The sequence below is a fragment of the Eubalaena glacialis genome, chromosome 13 (genome assembly GCF_028564815.1).
Source record: "Eubalaena glacialis isolate mEubGla1 chromosome 13, mEubGla1.1.hap2.+ XY, whole genome shotgun sequence".
Lineage (NCBI taxonomy): Eukaryota > Metazoa > Chordata > Mammalia > Artiodactyla > Balaenidae > Eubalaena > Eubalaena glacialis.
The window spans coordinates 77,380,126-77,399,983 of record NC_083728.1 but is presented as its reverse complement, the minus strand read 5'-3'; the positions used below and the strand labels follow the sequence as shown (position 1 = coordinate 77,399,983).

The following is a 19,858-nucleotide window of genomic DNA, read 5'->3' as shown; positions in this document are numbered from 1 at the left end:
TGGGTTTTCATAGATGCCCTTTATCAGACTGAGGATGTTTCCTTCTATTCTTGGTTTGTTGATGTATTATCATGAAAGAATGTTGAATTTTATCAAATGCCTTTTCTGTGTCTATTAAGACGTCATATGGTTATTTCCTCCTTTATTCTATTAATATGTTGTATTCTGTTGATTAATTTCCATATGTTGAACAACTTTGCATTCCTGGAATAAACTCCACTAGGTCTTGATATATAAATCTTTTTATAAACTGCTAGATTTGATTTGTTGATGTTTTGTTGAGGATTTTTACATCTATATTCATAAGGGATACTGGTCTGTAGTTTTCTTGTGATGGCTTTTTCTGGTTTTGGTATCAGAGTAATACTGGCCTCAGAAAATGAGTTGGGAAGTGTTCTCTCTTCTTCTACATTTTAGAACAGTTTGTGAAGGCTTGGTGCTAATTCTTTAAATATCTGGTAAGATTCACCAGTGAAGCCATCTGGTCCCCGGTTTTTCTTTGTGGGAAGTTTTTTATTGATTACTAATTCAATCTCTTTTCTTGCTATAGGTCTATTCAGATTTTCTATTTCTTCTTGATTCAGTTTTGGTAATTTGTGTCTTTCTAGGAATTTGTCCATTTCATCTAGGATATCTAATTTGTTGGCATAAAATTGTGCATAATATTCCCTTGTACTCCTTTTTATTTCTATTAGTTTGGTAGTGATGGCCCCTTTTTCATTCCTGATTTCAGTAATTTGAATATTTTCCCCTTTTTTTTTCTTGCTCAGTCTAAAGATTTGTTCATTTTGTTGATTCTTCCCAAAAAACAACTTTTGGCTTTGTTGATTTTTCTCTATTGTTCTTCTCTTTTCTGCACTGTTTTTTTTAAAACAATTTCATGTGAGTCTATAATTATTTATTTTTAAAAGTTCAAAAATGTATTGCTCTATGTGCTACGGATATAGTGTGAATAGGACAGACAAGAACTTACAGGTTGATGGGAGGAGACAGATCAGAAACAAATGAACAAAATCACTTTTGATAGTGGGAAGTGGTCTGAAGAAAATGAAAAAAGCTGATGTGATAGAGACTGGCGTAGGGAGGGAACAGGACTCCTCCAGTTTGTAGAGTCCGGGAAGGTCTTGCTGAGAAAGTGATACCTGGGCGGAAATCTGAGTGACGAGAAAGGAAGGAGCCACATGAACATCTGGAGGAGGGATGCTCTGGGCAGAGGGGGCGGCAAGTGCCGAACCCACAGGTGAGAACGAGTTTGGCAGGTCAGAGGAGCAGAAGGGAGCCCTGGTATGTGAGGCAGGCAGAGAGGGAGCTGGAGGTCGGTTCACAGACAGCCTCCGGGGCCACAGAGAGGCATCCAATTTTCCCCAGAAAGTCACGGCAGGGGTTTTAAGCAGGGGAGGGCTGCAAGCTGACATGTGTTAAAGATCCCTTTGGATACAGAGTGGAAAATGGAGTGGATGGGGGCAAGAATGGAAGAAAGGAATGAGAGAGGAGACCACTTAATAGTTCCAGTGAGAGGGAGCAGCTGATCAGACTTGGGAAGAACCAGTGGAAATGGAGAGAAGGGGCCAGATCCAGGCTCCATGTTGGAGGTGGAATCAATAGGACTTCCGGATGTGTTGGAAGAGGAAGGGGCGTGGGGCAAACAAGGAAGACTCTTAAGTGGTGGGCTTGGCGGCTGAGCGGATGGGGATGCCATTTACTGAGCTGGAGGAGGAAGAGATGTGGGCGTGGGCCAGGGAATCAACACTCAGGTTTCAGGTCTCTGAAGTCTGAGATGTTGAGCGGAAGCTGACATTCAAGTCAGGAACTTGGAAGCAGGCAGGGCTGGGCATCTAAATTTGGAGCCAACTTGAAGCCATGGGCCTGGGGGGTGGCGATGAGAGAGATGGGGTGGGCAGGGCAGGAAGGAGGGTTTGCACTGAACACAGGGCACTCATACAGCCCCCTGCATGCCCCCCATTCACCTCCACTGAAGCAACTTCTCTTTCAAACCCAGACTCTGCTTTCAGGTATCTTCTCCTCAGCTTTCAGCCGAGCCCCACCACTCCACAGCAGTGTGGCCTGGACGAGTCACTCATCCTCCCTGAGACTTGGTTTTCTCGTTTATCAGATGGGGAAAGTCATCCCGAGGTTCATGTGAGGATTCAGTGAGGGATGCCCGAGACCCCAGTGAAACTGAATGGTTCTGAGAGGCAGTGTGTCCTGGTGGCCCCAGGCGCGGTTCACAGGGCGACTGTCAGAGAGACCCCAGGCCAGGGCAGCAGGGGGAATCCAGCCCACCCACAGCTGGGCCCAGAGATCTAGCAGCCCAGGGTGAGACAGCTGCCTCAGGGCCCAAAATTTAAAAAAAACAAAAAAAACAAAAAAACGAAACCCACCAAAACCCCGGGCCAAAGTCCTCACTGCTATCACATGGCAATGCTCATCAGCCTCTGCTAAACAGAGGAAAGGGGAGAGCAATCAGAATTTGTCCCCATTAAATCCAGTGATGCTTTTTATCGCCCCTGGTATGCTCTGTTCTGTACAGTAGGCTTCCAAAATGCCACTGCTTTGTGCACAAGGGGGACGGGAGAGGTTTAGCAAGGGCTGGTCCAAGCCTCAGCAGCGTGCACGGGAGCTTACAGACTTGAAGCAGGGAGCAGAGCAGGGAATGCAAGGCCAGGGCGTCCAAGTGGCCATGACCTGTTTCCTTCAAGGTCCCAGAGCTGCTGATCTTTAAGTGGGCTCAGAAACCACCCAGTCAAACCCTATGGACAGGCTGTGTTTCCTGGCTATCTCACATCTACCCTGCCTTTCTTTCAGTAACAACCACAAATTTCTTCAGGGAACATTCCCTCCCTGCCCCACTGGGGCATCTTAGTGGAACTGGCACCCAGGTGCCTGGCCCTCCTAGCCAGGTTGGTCCATCAGCCTTCCTTTCCTGGACTGGATATCTCCAGCAGACTGACAAGATGACAAACCAACTAACTAACCAATCAACCAACAAACACTGCACCCTCCCCCCCCAAAAAAGAAGACCAAACTGTCGGTATTCATGAGTCCCAGGATGCTACCCAGAACCCCAAGTTGCTCATGGGGCCTGTCCTCTTTTGGCCTGGGTGACAGTGAATACGCCAGCTACTCAAAAGATTTGCAACAAATTTCTTTTCAAAAATTGGCTAAAGAGAGCCAGACTCAGTTTCTTTTGCTGGCAAAATAAGAATCATACGAATTATCCAGGCCCTCCACTCCCATTCTACAGGGGGCAGAAAAAAATGACTCTCAGAGAAGGCGGGTAAGATGCCCAAGGCTAGAAAGTCAAGACCAGAACCTGGGTCTCTGGAGCTGGGGATTTCAAAGCCCTCCTTTCTTGTTTCTTTTTCCTTAAATGGCAATAATATTTACTTCATAGTGGCATTACTACTACGACGACTAGTAACAACGGAAACAGTAATAGCTGATGTTTTGGAGCCCTTTCGAAGATTGAGGATCATATTTACATGTGATCCTTAAAACATCGTATCAAGGTAAGTACTATTATTATCCCCATTTTACAGATGAGAAAATCAAAGTAGATGTTAGGTGAGTTGCCCGCGATCATGAAGCTGTAAGTGATTAAGCTTTGAACCCAGGCCTTTCTGCTTCTCCAGCCTGTACACTGTTTCGTTTAAATAAGATTATACACACAACACACTTAGCGTGGTGCCGGGCACAAAGCAAGAACTGAACATGTGGCAATTGTCTTCATTTTCAATACCTTTAAAAAATGAATAATTTGCTCTTTGGAATAGCAAATACATGTATGTCGCAGGAAATTTAAAAAGTACAAAAAAGCATCCAAGGGAAAGTCTTCCTATTGCCCCTGTCCCTTGCTCAGCCAGTTCCGTGGCCCAGAGGCAACCTCTATTCCCCATATCTCGGGCCCCTCCCAGAGGTCACGGTGAGTGATGCTGAAGCACATAGCACAGTAGAGATGTCAGTGCTGGGCGGTCTGTCTAGTCACCTGTGTCCAGCTTGCAAGTGGCAGGAAGAGAAAATGCCAGTGCTTTTCTTTTTTTAACTTTCAGATATTTAAAAGAAAGTGATGTTCCACGTTTGCTGGGTGCGTACTCCATGCCCCAGGGAAGCAGGACCCTGAGAGGGTGCATGGGCCCTGGGCCAGGCTGCAGGGGGTACATTTGCACCGCCCCCTCCCCCCCCCGACCTTCCAGCTGTGTGACCTTGGCCAAGTCAATGCCCTTGTCCAAGCCTTAGCTTCTTCATCTACAAAATGTGGGCGTTGCCCTCAATGACCCCTGAGGTCCCGTGTTTGGTGGTTACTGTGGGAAACTGCAATGTAGATAAAGGGGGTGAACCGGCTCCGCTTTGTCCCCTCAACCCCCATAAGAACCCTCTACAGAGCAGGGATCTGGGCAAGAGCTCAGGGCGGGGGGTGCGGTTGGAGGCCTCTCCCTGTACCTTGCCCTCCGGCTCCTCCCCACCCTGCCCAAATGAATGGCCATGGACGACTACATCATCCTTCCCCTTGCTGTACCCACACCCTTATCGTGGACTTATCATGGGCAGAAAAAATGCATCAAAACATGCGGCCAAGACTCACACAAGACCGCCTCCACTTACAGTCAAGTTCCTGGTGACCAGGTGGCCCAGCTCCCCGGGCGTGTCCGAGTTCCGGACAGCCACATCGCGAGGCGACACATAAAGCTTTGTGTTGTTCCGGTCGAAGAACTCCACTTCCGTGAGACCCACCCACGACGCGCTGCCCCAGTTGGACAGGATTTCCATGGTCACGTAGACGGCATCTTTGATCTCTTCTGCTTTCGGTCCCGATTTGTCCTTAGCGAGGAGAAAAGTAATGCCAAAGGATGGAAACACAACAGGTGGAATCCAGCTCTACCACTAAATGACAAGGTATTTAATCGCTCAGTGCCCGGGTTTCCCCCTCTGTACCATGAGGATAAGAAGAGCACCCATTACAGATGGTTATCATGGAGATTAAATGAGCTCATGTTTGTAAGGCATTTAAAACATAGTTACTAGAGGAATTTCCTGGCGGTCCAGTGGTTAGGACTCGGCACTTTCACTGCCGGGGCCCAGGTTCGATCCCTAGTCGGGGAACTAAGATCCCGCAAGCCATGCAGTACGGCCAAAAAAAAAAAAAAAAAAAGTTACTATGAACCCTGGCACTTAGTATTTTCTGTAAGAGTCTGCAAATGACAAAGAATGTTTAAAAGGCATCAGATTCTGCCTGAACACGTACTTTTCTCACCCACTACCAAGGGTTCATGTCCTACAGGCATGTCACAACTTATGCTGAATTGGACTGGTGTTATGGGCTAAATTGTGTCTGCCACACACAAATTCAGATACTGAAGCCCAAACCCTAGTACCTCAGAAGGTGACTCTGTTCGGAGACAGGGCTTTTAAAGAGGTAATTAAGTTAAAATGAGGCCATTAGGGTGGGCCTAATCCATTCTGACTGATGTCCTTACAAGAAGAGGACATTTGGACACCACCACCACCTCCGTGGGCTGTGGATTATTTACCCAGTTTGACAGTCACACACCCCCAGGACCAGAGAGACACCAGGGATGGGCAGGCACGAAGCAAAGGCCATGTGGGGACTCAGTGAGAAGGTGGAGAAACCCAGCCTGCCAACACCTGGATCTTGGATTCGCTTCCAGAACTGTGAGAAAAGAAGTCTCTGTTGTTTAAGCCACCCAGTCTGTAGTACTTGGTAGTGGTAGCCTAGCAGACAGCCTATCTAACACAGTAGATAACACAGGACCCTGGACAAGTCAGTTGACATCCCCCTGCCTGGTTGGGGACCAGGAGATGACACCATAGATCTGACAATCCTGTCCCGGAGATTAAGTGGGATACGCACCCGGAGAAGACCCGGTCAGCAGTCCTGGCCTGCGTGCACTCTGTAAGTGGCCATTTCCGCCCATTTCTCTCCTCCATGAATTTTAATGCCTGCCTCCTTCGCGGGTAGGTTGTCTGGTCTGAGAGGTCGTGAATGCCATCAATCAATGGCCACACCGCGGAATGGCTTCCCGAGGCCCCTTCGGGCTCCGACTGCAGTGCTGGTCGCCACGGATCAGCCGCTCAGAAAATGGTACCTTCCCCGCACGCACATGCCCTCTCTTAATTAACACCGTAATCTGCGATGGTTCTGTGAGCAGGAAGCTGAGCAAATGAACAGCAACTGTTCCCTACTTATTTTTTTAATTAATAGCCAGCGAGACGTGCTAGCGCTCTCAGCGTGTGTTTGGATGAGCCTTGATTGTCAGGCGATGGGATGGGGACATGGAGGGAGGGAAGTCAGCTGTCAGCTCCCGGAAGGAACGCAGGGGCTGTTTTTATTAGCAGACCCCCACGGCTTCCTCCTTCTCTGCCGCGGGGCCTTGTGGGCCCAGGCCAAGCCCTCTGCTACCCTGGGCCTGAGTCCCAGGCAGGCAGGATGGTGATAAAACTCAACTGGCCCGGCTCAAGGCTCGGGGATCGGGAGGTTAATGAACTTGTGCCTGGGAGGCGCGTTCCGCTGCCAGGTGCGCGCCGTGGGAGGCGTGAGGATGCGGCACTGGTCACCATGGTTGTTGGCCGTTGGGAGGAGGTCAGACGGGAGGCGAGCTGCCTCGAGGAGGGGCTGCTGGATCTCACGCACAGTGCAATCTAAGATGTGCAAATTCCTGCGGGGTTTCTAAATGAAGAAGCTGAAGGGTCTATTAACTAAGGAAGTGTCACAACTTGTCAGAGTTGCAACCCGACGGCCACCCCTGCTCGATTTAGGATCGAGGGGTCTGAGGCAAACACTGGCTGGCAAGCTTCTGGTCCCTGGCATTCACTGCCCCGCTCTCAACAAGACCACCTGCTTTTCCTTTGGTGAAGCTGTCCCTTCTCTTTTCTCAGCCATGAGGTATGGGGGATGGACACTTTCCTACCCCAAGGAGGAGATGAACTGGTCCAATTGATCAGTGCGTCCTGTCACCCGGGCCACCTGGAGGGAATGGCTCAGTGATGGGCACGTGACCCAATTTCAGATCTGTGTGTGGAGAAACTGCTCTTTTCTCCTGACTGTGGGGTCTGAGGGTATAAGGGCAAGAGGTGGGAATCACTCTAGCTATTGAGGGATCACAGGGAGACAGCAGAGCTGGGACTGGGCATTGAGGTGGGGATGAGGCTCAAGATGCAGCTGACACAGTACAGACATAGTGTGAGCTTCTGGATCAAGCCCTACTTGATCCCGACTACGGCATTCATTACAAAGAAATGTGTCATTTTTCTTCTCTCTGTTTTATAAGTCAGTTTGCCCTGGGTTTTCTGTCTCCTATAATATAAGGAGACTTGATCCATCCAGGCTCTTTTTAACGTGGCTGAGGTTTCACCACACTTAGGATCTTCATAGCTAAGAAACCAACTATGCCATACAGGGGGGAACAAAGCTTTGCTTTCCCTAGATTTTTCTAGACGGCATATTTCCTGATTCCTCCTTGCCTTGTGCCAGGCACCGAGCCGTCTGCCCTCACAGACCTTTCCTCTTCCAGCTGCACAGTGGCCCCCGTGGGCTGTGGATTATTTACCTAGTTTGACAGTCACACACCCCCAGGACCAGACAGCTTAAGAGGCTTATCTAAGGTCACACGACCTCTAAATGATGGTGCCAGACTCCAAGCCAGAACTCCAGTCTGGGCTGGAGCAGGGCTCTTTCTGCTGTCATATGAGCTTTACGTGTGACTTTGGGAGGGCTTCCTGTTAAGTCCCCACTGGCCAATCACAAGATGGGTGACCACGGAACCAAATAGTCATAAGAAAGGCTTGGGTAGAGGAAGAGGTGAGAGGATGTGCTGGACACACACCTTTTGACCCAAAAGAGAAAAGCATCACCCGTTATCCCTCCACCCTGATGCTACCTTGCCCTTTCACCGTTCATGTCTCAGCTCCAACGACCCGCTCACAGCCATATCCTTGCCCAGTCGCTGCAATTGTATTGGACTCGATGAAGATGAACTTCACTTTTTGCAGCTAACTTTATATCCTTAACATTTTCTATCCGTATAATCTCCATAATGAAAATTTCCATCCTTTTACACGACTGCATTGTGCTGATGTATCATACTTTCCTGATTAACTCTACTACTGTGAGACATTTATGTTATTTCTGTGTTTTTTTCTCTCACCTTTCCCTACTTCCAATAATTGTGCAATAGACACTTTTGCACCTATAGTTTTTTATTTCTGTTGAGTGATTTCTTCAGGGTAAGGAAGTGGGATCGTCGGGCTGGAAGACATAAGTATTTCTAAGGCTCTTCCTAAGAGCCTTTCGGCTTTTCAAAAGCTTTCCACCCATTTCTATTGCTGCCAGCAGGGTAAGACTGCCAGTTTTACTGTAACCTTGCCAGTGCTAGAGGTTATCATCAAAAATAATTTGTTAACTGAGATTTGTTAACATCAAATGGGATGTTAAGGTTGCTCTAATTTGTATTTCTTGATTACAAGTGATGCTGGATATTTTTCTATGGGCTTACAGGCTATTTATATTTCCTCTTGTGTGGACAGGCTTCTGTCTGCTGAAACTTCACGCTCCATTACATGGATGTCTATGTGCTGGGGAGGAGGGGGGATGGAGACTGGGGCAGAAAGATGCTAAGTTTACCACTGTCAGAGCAGCTCCCACCGAACAGAAATGATTGTACCGAGGGGCCCTTCCTCCCTCAGCCTTCAGGCAAGACATGGATGCCTTCAGAAGCCCTCATAAGTCAAGGTTCTCACCTCTGGGTCCAGAACTTGCTCCTCAGTGGGTGAAGCGACCTGGCTGAGTTGGGCGGAGTCACTTTCAATGGCCTGGAGGACTTTCAGAACCTTCTGCTGTTGTCTGAAATTGATTTTGTTTTAGCAAACAGGTATCGATGGTAATGATACACAATAGAGAACGTTCCCATCAAGGGTACCAGGCTTACTTTTCTATTTCAGAGAGAAGTAACAATTTGAGACGAAAATACTCACACCCCGCAGACAGATCAAAGGCGCACACCAGCTGGTTTTCTCCCTTTATAAATAATTGTACAATTAGCAATGAAAGAAGGGCCAAGTAAGAGAAATTGCTTGGGGCCAGATGGCCAGCTGATCTCCTTAAGCTGACTGCTAGGCTGTAAGAGTCTAGAGCCGGTGTCTACACAGTACATACAGCCTGCAGGTCAAATGCAGCCCGCAGCCTGTTTCTGTGCGGCCTGCAAGCTAAGAATGGTTTTTACGTTGTTAAAGGGTTATTAAAACAAACAAACAAACAAAAAGCGAAAAGCCTGAAGTATTTGCTATCTGGCCCTTTACTGAAAAAGTTTGCCAGCTCCTGATCTAGTGACCTTGCCTTGCATCTCTAGTTTCTGAGGACACAGCATTCCAAACCTAGCAGAGAGTTGTCTGCAAACACACCCTACTTGTGCTGTTTAAGGCTGAGAACTCCCGAGACCCTGAAGCACAAAGGATCTTGATGATGAAGAAAGAAGCATTTGGTGATGTGTGTGCTGCTTGTAATGTATCCTGTATCTGTATCTGATGTAACATATCCTCAAGGCCCAGCCCTTTCACTCACGGAGGAAACTTCAAGTTCTTATCTATGGCCACAATGGTCCACAGCACGGTTTCCAATCTGGGGTCTGCAGACTCCTGGAGGAGTGGCTAGCACTGCCTTTAGCCTATTCAGAGTTTTTCTACAAATTATCAAAGGCAAACACCCTCTGGATGGACACAGATCTGGAGAGTACATAGATTGGCCAGGAAATTCCTCCTTTGTGCAGAGAAAAAGCCCCCACGCCTTTTGGGGCTGATGCAGCCTCAGGCCAGAGCCTCAGCTTAGCGACCACTGTGCAGGCTGGATTTCAGCTGCTCTCACCGCTCAGCCAGGCACGGGCACTGCACAGACTACCACGCGCCCAGCTCTGCACAGCGGCCCGGGGAGCATGGTGGGGTTCAAATGCGTGCTTGAAGCTATTGGCTCGGCAAGGTGCATCTTTCTGAAGATCAGTGTTGCCTGATGACTACAGGAAAGCCTTTATTTTGACAGTAAAACTTGACAGTGCCAATCACTGATGCTATGTGTGAACGGAAGAGAATGCCGCATTTGAACAAACTCTGAATAGAGAAAAGAAGGTTCAAAGGACACTGCCTTGGGTCACTGTCTGCCGCGTGGGCTGCTTCCGTGGAAACCTTTGAGGAGACTGAAGTTTTACACGGGCTGAACGGAACTGAACAAGCCAAGAGACATGTGTCTGAAAGAAATCAAGTCAATTTCAGGCTTTTGGGTTGGAGGGAGGGTGAGGGGGGATGCAGTCTAAGGGAGCAGTTTTAAATGGTCTGGAATCATAATGCAAAGAAAAACCTCAGTTAATAAGATCCTCGTGGCTGGATGGCTACGGGTTGCTGTTTTTGTTTTGAAGCTGCCTCGATAAGTACCTGCTCCCCAGAAGGCCGATTCTGTCGATGGCTTCACTGACGGCTCTGGCTCCCCCTGCTGCCCTGAACTGCTCCTGTGTGCTGGTCGCTGTGCTGGTTGCCGCGGTGATGGAGGGCAGCTGAGGGAGGATGGAAAAGCTTATTACACAGATGTCCGAGGCGACCCTCCTGGCCCAAGACACAGCAGAGCCACGGTTAAAGGGACACACTTCGCAGGCCATCAGTCTCGTTGCGGGAAACTGGGAACAGGAATGAGGGTGAAAGCGACTACCTGGGGCTGATTAGATCTAGAATCCCCTCAAACGGTCTTTGCAAAAAAGGTGGGATCTCAGTTTCTTATGATCTGGGAGGTCCCAGGAAATGGTCTGCTTCAATGAGCCATTGAAAAATTTCTCTCATCAAAACCTTTCCCCACCTCCAGTGAACCTCTGTTCTGTTTGCTACAAAGTAATGGGACTCCATGGAGAATTCCAATAACATTAGACCCTTTGATTTTTAATCCTCCAAGCCTTTTCCCCTTCTTTTCCATTTATCATCTAAACTAGAAATGTGTTCTGCTCTTTATCTGCAAATAATTGTAGTCATTGGAAGCTCCGTGAATCAGAGGTCAGGTCATCCAGAAATCCTGGACCGCAGGGTGGGCAGAGTGGCAAACCTGTCAGAAATATTAGCCGGCAACGGTTTAAGATGACTGGGAAGTAATAGAAAAAGCAGGAGCGATGCCAAAAGAAAACCACTGCGTTGCTCTGGGGTGCTGCCCTGCCCGGCACTCTGTCTCATGAGCGTTCTCTCCAATTCCCTACTGTCCACCCCTTATCTTCCCCTGTCCTCTTCTCCTCCACGACTCTCCCACTCCTGGGACAGGCCAGGCTCATTCCCACTTCAAAGCTTTTCCCCTGTTCCTTCCACTTGGAATGCTGTTCCTTTGTTGGCTGGCTCCTTTTTTTTTTTTTTTTTGGCTCCTTCTTACTAGACAGGGCTCAGCCTAAATGGGACACCTTCCAAGGGGCCTCCTTGGATCCCCCTGTGGGAGGTAGCCACCATCCTATACCCTGTCACTCTCTCACCCATTAGCACCTTGTATTGCCACCTCTCTCTGAAGTCACCTTGGTTATATACGGCTTTACTCGTATATGCTCGAATCTTGTCTGAAAGCTCCCTGAGGCCAGGGGCTACTCTGGTCTGACTCGGCCACCTCTGTATTCTGAGGACACAGCATAGACTTGTGCACAATCTAACAAAGACATTCCCAGGTGTTTTATTAATTCACGACCATATTTCCTGGGGCCATCTTTGCTGAGATTGGCCTAACTGACCTAGGTAGATGTAGATATAAATTGATTTATTTAGGATACTAAGACCCTTTTCTGTGTTATCTTGTCAGAAAATGGAAACGTAACAAGGGGCTGGAATCAGCAGGCCTGGGTGAGTTCTGGCTTCCACTCGTAACCTTGGGCAACGCGCTTCAGCACGGGTCTCCCCATCTGGGAGACGGGCAGAATGCTGGCGTGTGCAGGGAGCACGGTGAGGCCCTGCTGGGACCGTGTGGGGAAGGCCCTCTGGAGACTGTTGGCTGCTGTGGGAATGGGGCTCTGCTGTCCCTCCCTGGCCTCCACTGACCTCAGGGGTCTCCTCCTTCAGCAGACCGGTCCATGACTCTGCTGGTGGTCTCTCTGTGCCCTGGAAGGATGGAATCACATGATCTGAGGTCAGAATAAAGCCATCCACTTTACACTCTTCACTGATAGAGGTACAGACCGTCTTGAGGTCACAGACACAAATGTCAGGGGCAAAGGGCCGAGCACCAGGAAAACAGACAACACATGCTGCTTGATGATCACCCCAAAGAGCAGCCCGCCAACAGGGCCTGGGGAGCAACTAGCGGTGTGGATGGGGCCCTAGGCTTTCAGGCAGGCAGACCTCAGCCACTTCCAAAGACATGCCATGAGAAAGCCACCTTGATTCTCTGGGTGCCATCAGCCATATCTATAAAACAGTGTGATGAAACCAGCCCTGCCTGTTTCAGGGCTACTGTGAACATCAAGTTAAGGTAAAGGATTTCAACAGGTGAGTCAGAGAACATGCTTCTGAGAAAGGATGTAGACATTGAGGGATGTCCAAGGCCTCCAGCTCCCCAGAGACCCCCGCTCCACCCCACCATCCATCCTCCTGTTTGCTGCTCAAAGCCAAAGGCTGCGGGCACCAACTCAAACACCTGTAGGGCCAGAGGGGTTTCCTGAGAAGGTGAAGCAGGCCAGGAGCAGGACATTAAGGAGTGGTGAGGACTGCGGAGGCCAGAAGGGCTCATGCTCTGGGGAAGGGGGTCTTTCCAGAGAAGCCAGAGCTGGTTGTTTGCGCCATTCTGTCTCGGACCCACCAATGTGCAACTCTAGTTGAAGGTATTCAGGGTTTGTAAGGAAATCAGCAAGAATTGGAGGCATATTAGCGTCCAACTTAGACTTAGGAAACAAAAGATGGAAAGGAGGTGGAGGAAATGGGGACTTCGACAGGTCAGTAAGCAGCTGTGCATCAGACAGTGGACGTGCTGATTGGTCTAAGGTCAGGGATGCCTCCACTGCTCTCTCTCCTCACCATGTGCTCTTTGCAAGCACCGCTCAGACACTGCCTGGTCCCTGAGTAGCCCAAGTCCTTCTCCATCCTTTCCCTCTGCCTGGGAACGCACCTGTGGTGGGCTGGCGGGGGGCTCAGCCTTTCTGCTGAGGATCGCCCTCTGCAGGGCCTCGTTCTCCACCTGGATGGCTCTGAGCACGGCTGAGGCATCCTCCTCTCTGTCCTCAGCCTTGCGCATGAGTTTTCGGGTTGCTGATAGGGGTCTCTCTCGGCGGCTTCCAGGTCCTGGGGGCAGAAAACAGGAGGTGAGCCTTTAGACTGCATTCTTGGAGGGCAGCTCCAAATCGATTAGACTCAAATTGAGGAACATTCTATAAAAACAACTGGCCCATACTCTCCAAAAATGTCAAGGTCAAAAAAGACAAAGATAGCCTGGAGAGCTGCTCTAGATGAAAGCAGATGGGGCAGACATGGCAGCTGAATGCAATGGTGATCCCGAGGCTGGATCTTGGGTTGGCAAATATCCCTGTAAAGAACATTATTGTAGCAAGTGGAGAAATCCGAGTAGAGTCTGTGACTTGGATAATAGTACTGTATTAATGTTAAATATCCTGAATTTCATACGCAAGTGCACTGTGGCAATGTAAAATGAAGGCTCTTGTTCTTAGGAGATACATACTGCAGCGTTCAGGGTAAAGTGGGATGCTGTCTACAATTTAATCTCAAATGATTTAAAAATACACACACGCAGAGCAAATATAAAGCAACTGCAGCAAAATGTGAACAACTGGTGAACCTGGGGGAATGGGAGTGTCATTTGTACTATCCTTGCAACTTGCCTTTACATCTAAAATTGAAATAAAAAGTTAAAAAGTTAGCCCTCTAACAAAGTGCCTATAAGGACTAATACCTGACATTGTGAAGAAGGATGGGTATTTGGGAATATTTTTGCTTTGTTTCATATTTGCATGGGTAATAAGGGTTACAAAGAAATTACTCCTCAACTGAAGAAAAAAAGTACTGCAAAGCTGTAGTCGATTCTGGAAGTTCTAATAAGTGGAACACTGATTTTATAATATGCAAAAATATTTGCAATATATGAAAAAGTACCCAACAAGACTGGTTGGAAAAAAATACATTATGGTACGTTTACCCAATGGAATACTACACATCTGTAAAAAGAAAGGCATTCTAAAATATCTATAGATAAATATGGTGACCTGAATTTGCTTCATAATCACCTGGGGTGTGGGTGTGGGTGCAGATGAAATAGGCCATCAATTGACCATTGCCAAGGTCAGGTAATGAACATGGGGGTTTATGATAACATCCTCTCAATTACTTATGTTTGGATTCTTTCTCTGTTAAAAAAAAAAAAAAATCTCCATTTAAAAATAGAACTGCTCAAAATGTTTCCATTGGGATGTTTAAAGAGGCTTTAACCTACTGAATTTCATCCCCTCAGCAAATATTTATTGAGTGCCACTCTGCCAGGCTCTGTTCTTAGCACTGGGGACACAGCAGCGACCATACAGATCAAGACCCTCGCCCTTGTAGAGAGAGGCAATAGGCAGAAACAATAAATACTCTAGGGTATTCCATGTCAGAAAATGATATGGAAAAACAAGAAAAGCAGAGCAGGGTAACAGAGATGGGGCGAGCAGGGTGGCAGGGTTGGCTTCACGGAGCGTTGGGGAAGTGTGGTCCAGGAACCAGTGCGAAGTGAGAGGCCTGAGAAGGGGTGGGGAGGGCCAAGGCAGGGCCTTGGAGGACACTGTAAGGCCATTACTCCGAGAGAAATGGGGAGCCACTGAAGGCTTGAGAGCAGGGGACCTGATTTGACTTAGGTACTGAGTGGAGAACAGAATGAAGGGAGGTGAGGGGGAAAGCAGAGAGGCCAGTTAGGGCTCCTGCAGCTGTCCAGTGGAGGGCGGGCGCAGAGTGTGGTCAGTTTCTGTGTGTATGTTGCAGACAGAGCCAACAGGATTTCCTGACAGAGTAGATGTGGCTGGTGCAGAAAGAGAGGAGTCAAGAGTGATGCCAAGGTTCTGGCCTGAGGAAACAGACGATGGGGCTGCTTTCAGTTGAGCTGGAGAGGGCTGTCAGAGGAGCAGGTTTGGAAGCGAAGAGCGGGGGCAGCTTGGAGCCCAGAGATGTGATTTTGGCATCAGGGTGGAGCTGTCGAGTTGGCCTGTACACACACACGAGGGTGGAGTTTGGGAGGGTGGTCTGGGCTGGAGATGTGAATTCAACATATGCAACTGGGTTGCATCATTTAACAATAGTATCAAAGACTGACATTAACACTGGCCTATAACTAACTAACTGGGAATTGATAGCTATGACTTCTCTGGGGACATAGATATAGATATAGATATAGATATATAGATATAGATAGCCTGGTGCAAGCCTTGTTAAAAACCAGCAACCTGGGCTTACCTGGTAGCACAGTGGTTGAGAGTCCACCTGCCAATTCAGGGGACACGGGTTCGAGCCCTGGTCCGGGAAGATCCCACGTGCCACGGAGTAACTAAGCCCGTGCGCCACAACTACCGAGCCTGCGCTCTAGTGCCCGTGAGCCACAACTACTGAGCCCGCGTGCCACAACTACTGAGCCTGCGCTCTAGTGCCCGTGAGCCACAACTACTGAGCCCATGCGCCTAGAGCCCGTGCTCTGCAACAAGAGAAGCCACTGCAATGAGAAGCCCGCGCACCGCAACGAAGAGCAGCCCCCTCTTGGCACAACTAGAGAAAGCCTGTGCGCAGCAACGAAGACCCAACGCAGCCAATAAATAAATACATAAATAAAATTTGAAAACAAACAAACAAACAAAAGAACCCCAGCAACCTTCCATCCTCATGACCTCAGTTAACAGGCACCGTTGATTATTAGAGATTTAGTTGGAGCCCTTTATCCTCCTGCTGTGTTGTTAGAATTTGCATCTGAATGAGACTTCAAGTAGCAACACCAAGAATGGCTTTGGCAGGAGAGGGAGTATAGCCAGGTACTGGGTTGATGGGAAAGCTAAGCTAAAATGAGGGGACACCAATTTCTTCCAGGCATCCAGGAGAGGGGCTTTGGATGTGAATAACCAGGGACCGGGCAGGCACTCTGAGTGAGTAAGACTGAACTCGGGGTGGGGGTCGGGGAGATGGGAGGCAGCTGAGCCACTGCCCAGCTCCAACCAATGCCTGCCAGACAGAGCTATGCTTCTAGTGTTGCCAGGTTATCCTCCAAGAAAAGTTAGAATCTGAAGTTTATGTGAAATCCCCCTGAATTTATTTGTTCATAAAGTATTTCAGTTTTTAGGAAACATGAAAGCCAACAGAACCCAAGGGCTGGTCTAATACAGGCCACGGCAAGTCCAAGCTGCTCCTCCAGGAAAGTCAAGGGCACCCAAAGGAAGCCTTGCATGCCTTCGGATGGCTGGCTGGCCTGGGCGATAACGGCAGTGGGTCATTCTCTGACTTTGATGGACTCTTGCTGTGGCTCCAGTACTGCTCCTGGGGACACAGAGTAAGGCACTGCTGGCAATGTGACCTGGGGATTCTGTTCTCCCCAGTCAAGGCTGCTTTAACTCTGTTTTCCTTTCTTATCAGCTACTCGGCCTGCTCTGCAACTCGAGGGATGAGAAGGTGAGAGTTGGAAGGAGCTGATGGAGGTGGGGATTCTCATTGCTATGGAAACACTGTGGGTCCAAGGGGTGTCGTGAGGCCACTGGGATCTTCCTCACGGCAGGTCCCTGAAGCAGCTGGGAGGACAGGCAAAGAGAGTGAAAGAAAAGAAGTGGCCTTGAGCCCCTCTGGAGCTGGAACTGAGGAATCCTGAAGCACCAACACATCCTCACCCCAAGGGGAGCTGAAGCAGAACTGGGTTCCCCGCAAGGCACAGGCGTTAATGACACAGGCTCTCAACTGTCACTACACTGTGGGATAAGATGCTGCTCTGGGTGCCGGGGTACAGACGTGGGTGGGAAAGGCATGTCCCTGTCCTCACAGACATGGGGCAGAGACAGACACGGATCAGGCACACAGGACACGCCAGCAGCAGGTGATAGTGGGATAAAAGCTAGAGATGACAGGAGGGGGAAGGACACTATTTCAGACACTCGGTCAGGGAAGGTGACACCTGAGCAGAGACCTGAAGGCGGTGAGCCTTGTGAATACCCATATGCGGAGGCTGTTCCAGGCCAAGGGAGCAGCAGGTGTCAAGGCCCTGCGGTGGGCGGAGCTTGGCACAGGGAGGCTGGCCTCGGGGAGCGAGGGGAAGACTGGGGGGCAGCGGGGGGGTGGGGTGGTAGACAGGTCTCATGGGACCCTGAGGCCACGTAAGCCCCAGAGGCCTCCTGCTACTCCAGGAGGCCACGCCCATCTTGTTTGCTGCTATGCCCTGGCTCCCGGCATTATGATCGTTGTCAAATGAATGGATGGAAAATGATTTCAATTCCGAACCTTGTCAATCTCAGTATTTGCGAATATCATTAAAACATATCATCTCCTCCATCTGCAGTAAAGCAGAGCTGAGAAATTCAAGGCCCCTTCAGAGCCTACAGAAGACCCTATAAATAAGGGCCGAGGATCTTGTGTACAGCTAAACAAACGCGCCAGCACTCTGACACTGGGGGTGCGAACCCCAGCATCAGTGCGAGGCTCGGGCAACGCCAGGATAAGCAGAACCTGAGATTCGTAAGCTCCTTCTGCATTTCCTGCCTAGAGCACTTATAAAGTCAGTCGAAAGAGAGCCCCTGCGTGGTGACCCTTGCCTGTTTATTGCCACTATGTGGGCAAGAGACCCGTCCGCTTGTGCCTCAGTGGTCTGGGGCTATGGTGGAGCATCGCGCCCAACATAACTATCTGTTCTTGGCCACTACAACCCTACGATCACCTCTTCTTGGAAAAGGATAATCAGGAAGGCATTTTCTTCCAGCGGGGTTCAGCTTTGTCTGCACAAACGCTTCTGCCCTGAGCGCCTTTCACCTGGGAGGGAATGCTCCTGCAACAACACGATCGTTGGGTCCTGCCTGTGCCCTTTGAGTCATATTAGGCTAAGAAGATGCTTTTAAAAATTATATCAGCCTTTCTCTGAGTGAAGGTCAATGCCACAGCTCCACCACCAGAGCTCTCCCCACCCATGGCTTCCCAGAAATGCGTGTACACAGTGCCCATGTCCTCCTGAATCACATCCTCGCTGCCCGGCTGTGTAGACTGTGCATTTCCTCATTGCACACGAGGTCACTGCCTTTTTTTTTTTTTTTTTGGAATTTCTTTTTTTTTTTTTTTTAATTATTATTTATTTATTTATTTATTTATTTATTGGCTGTGTTGGGTCTTCGTTTCTGTGCGAGGGCTTTCTCCAGTTGCGGCAAGCGGGGGCCACTCTTCATTGCGGTGCGCGGGCCTCTCACTATCGCGGCCTCTCTTGTTGCGGAGCACAAGCTCCAGACGTGCAGGCTCAGTCGTTGTGGCTCACGGGCGTAGTTGCTCCGCGGCATGTGGGATCTTCCCAGACCAGGGCTCGAACCCGTGTCCCCTGCATTGGCAGGCAGATTCTCAACCACTGCGCCACCAGGGAAGCCCGTCACTGCCTTTTGATTCCATTGGAAGTTCTCCTTGCTCGCTTGGGGGAGCCGTTTTTGCACTGGCCTGAGCACCACGTGAGGGTGGATTTATTCTCATCACAGATCTGGAGAACGGTGGATTTATTCACACAATAAATCGGTGCCACCAGCAAAAGCCAAATGGCACATTTTAATTTATCCCAAGCTGCTCTTTTCTGGTTGAAAACCACTCCTCTACTGTTAACTTCACTTCCTCTTTGCTTCACTAGAACTTGGCTTTCATCTCTCTTGCAGGGAAACAAAAGAGCGTATCAATTCAGGAGATTTACCATGAATGCAGCACGTGTCACAAAGAAGACGTGAGGACATGGGGGCTGTCCGGTCAGCTCACCAGCCAGGCGGCTTCTTCCCACTCGCCAGCTATGACTCGAAAAGCTCAAAGTCAGAGTCTCAGCAAAATGACCCCTTCCCACATGCAAGGGCCCTTTGAGATCACCTGGGAATCCACTGAAAAGGCAAACATTACATCTGAGAATCACAAGGGTCTAACGTAGAGCTCATAAGCCCAAAGGCTGAAGCCAGCCTGCAGATTGCGTTGTGTGACTTTTTAAAAAAATTGGAAACAGATGCTAAGTTAAAAAAAAAAAAAAGAAGAAGAGGAAATCCACCTGAAAATCGGGATTCCTGGCGTCTCATGAAAAGTCCTATGATCTGACGTGGCAATCGTGAGCTGGGGAGCAGCGCCTGCTACAGACGGGGCATCAGTGGTGGTCACGTGCCTGTCAGCCCAGAAACTGTGCACGATTTGTGTGGTGAAAGGTCCAGGGTAACATCTGGCTTAGCCGTGTTTTGTCCTGAGCTGCACATACTCCCTCTAAAATCCAACCAGGAGGGGGAAGGGGGCTGCCCGCTGGGACAAGAGCTTACATCTGAGTATTCCAGAGCCTCTGTGCATTTTAAGTTGGCTCAGCCTCAGCAGGCTACATGCTTCCCACAGCGTAGGAGACCGCGACAAATGGCCACAAATGCCTCCCACCTGCAATGTGCCACATCGCCCTGTGACGCTGCAGCATCTCCCATCAAGAGGTGGGTTGAATCTGTTTCTCTAGCTGGGCAAGGCCTGGTGACTTCCTTCGGCCAACAGGTCCTTAGCAATCACGACCAAGCGGAGCCTAACTTAAGAAAGCACTTATGTGCTGGGGTGTGTCCTCTCGGGCTGCCTGGAGACCACCAGGTGCTGGATAATGAGACCAAGTGGAGCAGAGACGAGGTGTCCCAGCTGAGGTCCTTGGTCC

The 19,858-nt window shown here is 49.3% G+C and overlaps 1 protein-coding gene across 7 annotated transcripts in view; it reads right to left on the bottom strand.

The window, feature by feature from the left end:
* The window catches only part of KATNIP (katanin interacting protein), a 193,476-nt gene that overhangs the window by 64,797 nt on the left and 108,821 nt on the right, over nt 1-19,858 (bottom strand). For all 7 annotated transcript variants that reach the window (XR_009703334.1, XM_061209061.1, XM_061209063.1 and 4 more), the window contains exons 9-13: nt 13,118-13,290; nt 12,055-12,114; nt 10,435-10,553; nt 8,755-8,857; nt 4,603-4,818 (exon numbers count right to left, since the gene is read on the bottom strand). Coding sequence is in view for 6 of the 7 variants with exons in the window: in XM_061209061.1 (XP_061065044.1) it covers nt 4,603-4,818; nt 8,755-8,857; nt 10,435-10,553; nt 12,055-12,114; nt 13,118-13,290 (671 nt within the window). In the remaining variant the exon portion in view is untranslated. The remainder of the gene's footprint in view (nt 1-4,602; nt 4,819-8,754; nt 8,858-10,434; nt 10,554-12,054; nt 12,115-13,117; nt 13,291-19,858) is intronic.